General features: G+C 37.3%; 1 protein-coding gene across 1 annotated transcript; it reads left to right on the top strand.

Moving 5' to 3' along the window:
* Window positions 1–6115: 6115 nt before the first annotated feature.
* Window positions 6116–6469, top strand: LOC129985011 (uncharacterized). Its single transcript, XM_056094941.1, has one exon. It carries the CDS (start codon window positions 6116–6118, stop codon window positions 6467–6469), a length of 354 nt encoding a protein of 117 aa, XP_055950916.1.
* The last annotated feature ends 377 nt before the right edge of the window (window positions 6470–6846 follow it).

Here is a 6846-nt window from a genome sequence, read left to right on the forward strand (position 1 = left end):
AATTCATAATTTTATGAAGGAAGGAAGGAAGGAAGGAATGAGGTTTGTTTTCCGGCGTATGCTCCTGAACGGATTCTTAGCTTGTGCCGGGTTCACAAAAATCAAAACTCGAATATCACAAAATTTTTTTTTAAAATCTGTCAGAAGCCACAAAGAAAGCCAACATAGCCTTCACTTTATCACGACCCTGTACGGAGAAATCACAAATCCAGTCAAAAGAGAGTGGAACACAACCCAACTTAGCACGGAGAGAATTTCTCGCTGACTCGTATCTACTGCAAGAAAGAACAAAATGTTCACAAGTTTCTGGAATCTGGCAATGGGCACAATTTGGTGATTCAATGAGCCTACATTTATGAAGAACTGCATTTACTGGAAGAGTCCTAGATATTAATCGTAATATTAAAACCTCATTACGTCTAGATAACTTAAGTTTTTTAAGATTGAAAGAAACAAGCCATTTGTATTTTTCATAGTATTTAGAATTTTCCCATTCTAAATCTTGTTTATGTCGTACGATTTTAGTATAAACTGAACAAGTGTCTTCGGGCGAGATCCAGTCACAAATATTTGAAGAAGTTAACGCTTGCTTAGCTAAATCATCAGCCCGTTCATTTTCTGCAATTCCAACGTGGGCAGGAGTGTATATCAGTTCTAACGAGGAACATGTCTTTAAGGCATCAAATATAACGCGGGCCACAAAAAGGGCACTTTTGGGAGAATGGAAATTTAGGCATCTCAGGGCTGTCAAATTAGATAAACTGTCAGTCAATAAAATATAATCTTTATGTTCTTTGACAAAGTTCATTACAGCCAGAGCTATGGCAAAACCCTCCCCTGAAAACACAGAGTTAATGTTGTGAACCGTTCCCTTAATGACTTCCTTCGAGGAGCAGTTTATAGCCGCCACCGCAGTAGAATTCTCATTCTTGGATGCGTCTGTGGCCAGTATAATTTGATTTGGGGATAGCTGTGATTTGAACTCGGCGAACAAACGTTTAATTGTAGTCGAATCCAAGCTCTTTTGTTGGAAGCCGAAGTCATGGGTTTTAATGGTAAAATGTTCACAATCATCCCAACTAACCGGGACCATAATCGGGATTATTTGGTCCAGGGACAGGTTTTTTTGATGGCAATATTCTTCTAAAGTGCCTGCGCAGGGAAGTCTTTGGAAAATGCGGTTAGAGATTACAGACTTCACCTCGGAAATTGATCTCGAAACTTCAGTGTATTCGCGGGCTGAGAACTGATTAACAAAGAATAACACGTTTTTCTTTTCAAACCTAAGTCTCATATTTATTTCATTTGATATTTTAAATAAAATTGGGATAGGTGTCCATCGTGGGAGTCCAAGAGCAAAACGAAGGATGTTGTTTTGAATCGTTTGTAAAGCTGCAAAACCAGCTTTATTCATCATGCCAACCGTATGTGCTCCAAATTCCATGGATTGTGTAATGCACGCATTGCAAATGTTTATCAAATTAGATGCGTTTGCACCCCATCTGGGAGCAGCCAAACTTTTGATCACATTTAACTTTTTAAAGGCTTTAGTTCTGATCTGGTCGATATGCGAACGGAAAGACAAGGTTGAAGCAAACTGAATGCCTAGATAGCGAACGTTATTAGACCAAGGGATACTACAGCCGTGAAAAAGGACTCCAAACCCCACTGGCGATTTACGAGATGAGAGGTTTATAATATTACTTTTCTGGGGAGCAATATCCATATGCCATTCGTCGCACCAGCTTTCCAGTTTAGTAACACAGAACCGCATCTTATTTTTGATCGCTTCGATATTGTTTTCTTCAACTAATATAAAAACGTCATCTGCATATATAAAGCAAAAAACATCATTGGGTAAAATGCTATATATGTCATTCATAAAAATTGTGAAGAGCAACGGAGAAAGAACACTTCCTTGCGGAACGCCCCTTTCATGCTTAAAAAGTGAGGAAGACACTCCTCTCCATGAAACAAATGCTTTCCTTTCATGTAAGAACTGTGAGATCCACAGGGCAATCTTACCCTTAATCCCCGATTGTAAAATTTTTAGCATCAAGCCGTCATGCCATACGTTGTCATACGCAGACTTTAGATCAAAAGACATACCATACACAAGTTTCTTATTAGCTCTGGCTGTTAAAATTTTATTGAACAGGGCTGCAGAGAGGCTGTCACAGCCTTTGTACGGGAGGAAACCAGCATGAAAAGGAGAGAAAAATCTTTTTTCCAAATAATACCGCAAAAGCCTGTCCAGAATAATCCGTTCAAAAATCTTTCCCAATACTGATGTTAACGCGATGGGTCTGTAGGATGTGATCTCTGCTGCATTTTTCTTGGGTTTTAAAATAGGAATAATCTTCGCTATTCTCCAGCTTTCTGGAACAATCGTGTTCGCCCATAAGTTATTGAATAAATCGAGAATTTTAAATTTATTTTCATCGGAAAGACAAGACAACATTTTCTTATTTATCTTGTCCATGCCAGGGGATTTGTTTTTTGTTTTTTTTAATGCGTTTTGGAATTCCCTAAAGGAAAACGGACGGTTCAAACTCATTTCATCATAATTTTCTGGATCATCTACTGAGAAATCTAAAGGAATACGCACATTTGGTGCTCTCTTAATTAAGTTAGCTGCAATTGCATTTGCTTGAGCAGTCGGCGCTATCAGAGTAGTACCCGAAGAGAGAACAAGATTGGATTTACAGGGAGACTCATCTTTGTTTAGTAGGGCTTTAACGATGCTAAAAGCCTGATGGGAAGAAGCTACCTCCTGACAAGTTTTCTCCCAAAAACTGCGTTTTTTATACTTAACATATTTTCTGAGAGCTGCCGCCATTTCTTTGTATGCAGTCCAGTTTAAGATGGAGGGATATGATTTCGCCTTTCTTAACAATTTCCTTTTGAGGGCCTTAAGGTAGTTACATCTAGCGTCCCACCAAGGACAGTGCGAGTGTGTTGATTTAGAAAACGAGTACGATGATGAGTTTGCGCTTACCTGGAAGATATTGGTAAGTCTATCAAGGGAAGAGACATCCCCATTACCTTGAAGAAGAGCATTGACCTTCTTTGAGAATTGGCCCCAATTGATGTATTTTCGAGTATAGATAGACTTTGCATCTAAATTGCAAAAGGAAATAAAAATGGGACAGTGATCGCTGTCATACATATCATGCGAGATCTCAATATTAATCTTATTAATAATATCTGCGGAGCAGATGGACAAATCTAATAACGAAGGGGCTTGAGTCCCCTGGTATCTGGTATATTGTTTCGTGTTAAGCAAGCACATATGTTTTGTGCTAATCCAATCCAGGACCCGGTTTGCATCGGAAGATAAATGATCGCTCCCAAGTGCTGGATGGTGTATATTAAAATCCCCCAGTAAAACGAAAGGAGAAGAGATTTGCGAGTACAAGGATTCCAACCAGTTGTCATCAAATTTACCTCCAGGAGAGTAAAGATTGATAACCGTTAGTGGGAATTCTGAATTTGGTCCAATCCATATTTTAACCGCTAAGACCTCCACTGTTGACGGAGGAAGTGAGTGTGACAAAATCTGGGCAGGAATATTCTGTTCTACTGCAATTAACAATCCACCTCTAGTAGAATTTTGTCTTTCAGCTCGAAAGATTTTTTTGTTTTTAAGAGAAAAGGATGCAGACTCATTGAGCCATGTTTCCTGCAAAATTAAACACTGGGCCGCCGAAAAAGGGGGGGCCTGCAGCCAAGGGATCTTATTTTTGATCCCCCTAACATTCCACTGAATAAACCTCATGGAAAAAAAATAAAAAAAAAAATAAAATTAAAAAAATTATAAAAAAAAGTAAAAACTTTTAATTTTTCCCTTTTTTTTTTTTTTAATTATCCGATACCCGAGAAATCCTCCGCAACACTGAAATGATTTATTTCAGCGAGGGACCGTTGATCGTGCACAACGCCTGGGCTCAGAACGTGACTATATTCAAGATTGGATTCCAGAAGGGCAATTTTAGATTGTAGCGAGTCAATCGTTGCCCTTTGAGTCTCGATTTGTTTCCGGAGAGTACTATTCTCTTCTACTTGTTTCTCTAAATTTCCTTGAGTCTCCCCAATACGTGCAATGCACTGTCTGTTGACTTCTTGGAGTTTTACGAGTTCATTCCCTTGGGGTATTAGAGCAGAAATTAGTTTTGTTAAGTCTTGTAAAGCCGAGTAGAGGTCCGTTATTTGTTTTTTGGGGATTTCGGTACACTGGACCGGCTGATCGCCCTTAACCTTTTGTGCAAAAGATTGCGATTTCGCTATCCTCCTTGCTTCCTGAAATGATATGTCTTTTTCTCTAACCAGGTTTATAATCTCTTTTTCTAGATTGTAAAACCTACATTTTTTGTCGAGAGCGTCGTGAGTCTCTTCGCATCTAAAACATTTAGTGGGTACCTTACAATCCTCGGCATGTGAGCCCCCACAATTTTTACACCTCTTATCTTGTTGACACCGGAGTTGTGTATGACCAAATCTTAAGCATTTATAACAAACTTTAGGGTTTTCAATAAATTTGGACACTTTAAAGATAAGTCTGCCGATCTTTATTTCGGATCGATTAGTTTTCCCAATTTCTTCAATAAGAACAATTGGGATAGGTTCTGCCGTCCCTTTCTTTTTAAATCTAACTATTTTTGTTGCGATGATATCCTGTGAAGATAGTTCTTCATTAATTTCCACTATGCTGTAATCCGTGTCAACATCACGGATGATGTATTTTGTTACAATATTCGTATCAATGATACGAATCCTTGCTTCCGGAACACTCTTTACAAAATCAGTTACTTTCTCCACTGAGCTTAAGTGCCGAGTAACTAGAACCAATTTTTTGTATTTGTTTAGGGAAAAAGTGTCTTCTTTGTGGGTCAGTGGTCCGAACGTGGCATTGATTGATTTGGGTTTAATCCATGGCGACGGGCCATTATTACTATCAATGCACAATTTTATTTTGGGGCAACCCCTTTGAATTGCAATGTTTGCTTTGTCCCTCTCCGAGAACTCATTTGTAAGAATATAATTTAGTTTCCTATCCTTATATTTCCCCTCTGACTCAAAGTCTTCTGGTTTCCTCTTCGTCATTACTGACGAAGAATCTAATACGATGCAGCCAGAATCAAAACTAGTAGAAAACGAAACAATTAAAAGGAAAAACTAGAAAAATCCTACCTTTATTTTCCAGAATCCAGTGCCAGCCACCTTGGCACCCCAAAAATAAAGAGAAAAACTTCAGCTGAAGTCAACGCAAAAACTGAAAAGCAAGCTAGGGAACCACCCCCAACAGAAACACCATAATGGATTTGTTTAGAGAAAACAAAAATCAAAAGCTGCGAACAAACCAATGGCAAAAACAAACACTCGAAACAAGAACAGCCTTCACTTCTAGCTGCCTTCCTTCCACGCACCAAAAATTAATACAGAAAGTAGAGCCGGAAAAACACAACCTTCTACCTTCCTTCCCTCGAATCTCAACAAATGTAAACCGATAAATAATTTTATGAAGGGCGCGCTGTCGCAGTAAATACAAACAAATCATTACAGTGTTGCCATTTTTCTTTGCCATCTAATTGCGCAACATGAGGTGGAATAAATCCATTGCCACGACACATAGTAAAAATTTAAAGCACTTATATGGAAATCATTACATTTCAGTCATACTCGGACAGTCGCTGTTTTAACAGATTCTTGTATAAAATTTGTCTAAAGTAAAAGTTTCGAAACTAGCTAATATAGAAAAACTCTTTATTGGTTCTTACAAAAATATCACTACATTTCGTTGAATCAATCAATCAATTTATCCTCAAGCCATGTGGATGGAAATCTAATTGGAGCGGCTCCAATTTCCTCTTCAAACCTCTGTTTTTATTTTAAAATTTTGGAAACAATGATGTGGGTTAAATCACCACAGTAATAAACATTGCACTTCAAATTCGTTAAAACTTAGTACTTATTGTGTTTGCATTTCAAAAACAGGATAACAGCCTTTGTTTCTATACATAATAGTATTGTAACGTAGCTAGTGAAAATCAAAATAAGAGCGAGATTGTTTTGATTTACTTAAAAGTTGCTGAAAACTATATTACGAAAATTTAACATGAAAACTAATTACAAGTGTCGTAAATGTCGTCATATTCTCTTCTCCGAGAAAGAGGCCTGTAATGCTCACGGAATATCGTTTTCTGTGCAACCAAATGAAGCAAAGTTTTTAGAAACTTGTAAACAAAGTGCAGAAGTGTGTTATATCAAAGAAGATGAATTTCTTCCTTGGATGAAAGAACAAGTGGAGACTGGGGACTGGATGCGAGGAAAATTATTCTGCCCTACTTGTTCTAGTCGAATCGGATCATTTGACTTTGTGAGTGGATTCAAGTGTCATTGTGGACACCATGTGCTACCATCCCTCCATGTAGTTTCAAGTAAAATTGATCGTGAACTGACAATATATTAGCGGTTCTTATTGAAATAAATATCATTATTTTCTTTCATTTTTCATGGCTATAATCAAATTTGGAAGTCTTCTTTGTAACAGCCTACTTCTGCATACTAGAAACTTTAATTATTTTGCACGTAAATTTGGTTTTTATTATACTGTTTTCAATACAATATTAGTTTTTAAAAAAAAGTAAGCAGCACAATTATGAATTTTTTATTTTTATTGTTCTTATTTGCTTCTTTTATATGTATCTTAACTATTTCATCATAATCCTTAGGGGTACTTCTGTATTAATTACATGCTAATGATTAATCAACAATGATGAAATTGAGCCAGCAATTAATTGCTAAAGATTCATGTTAATTGTAGCTAAAAGTTCACTATCTTTACAA

This window comes from Argiope bruennichi, chromosome 9 (assembly GCF_947563725.1).
Source record: "Argiope bruennichi chromosome 9, qqArgBrue1.1, whole genome shotgun sequence".
Taxonomy (NCBI): Eukaryota; Metazoa; Arthropoda; class Arachnida; order Araneae; family Araneidae; genus Argiope; species Argiope bruennichi.

Bases quoted from the DNA above. Each gene is read 5' to 3' on its own strand.
- LOC129985011 (XM_056094941.1), top strand. From the start codon at position 6,116: ATGAAAACTAATTACAAGTGTCGTAAATGTCGTCATATTCTCTTCTCC.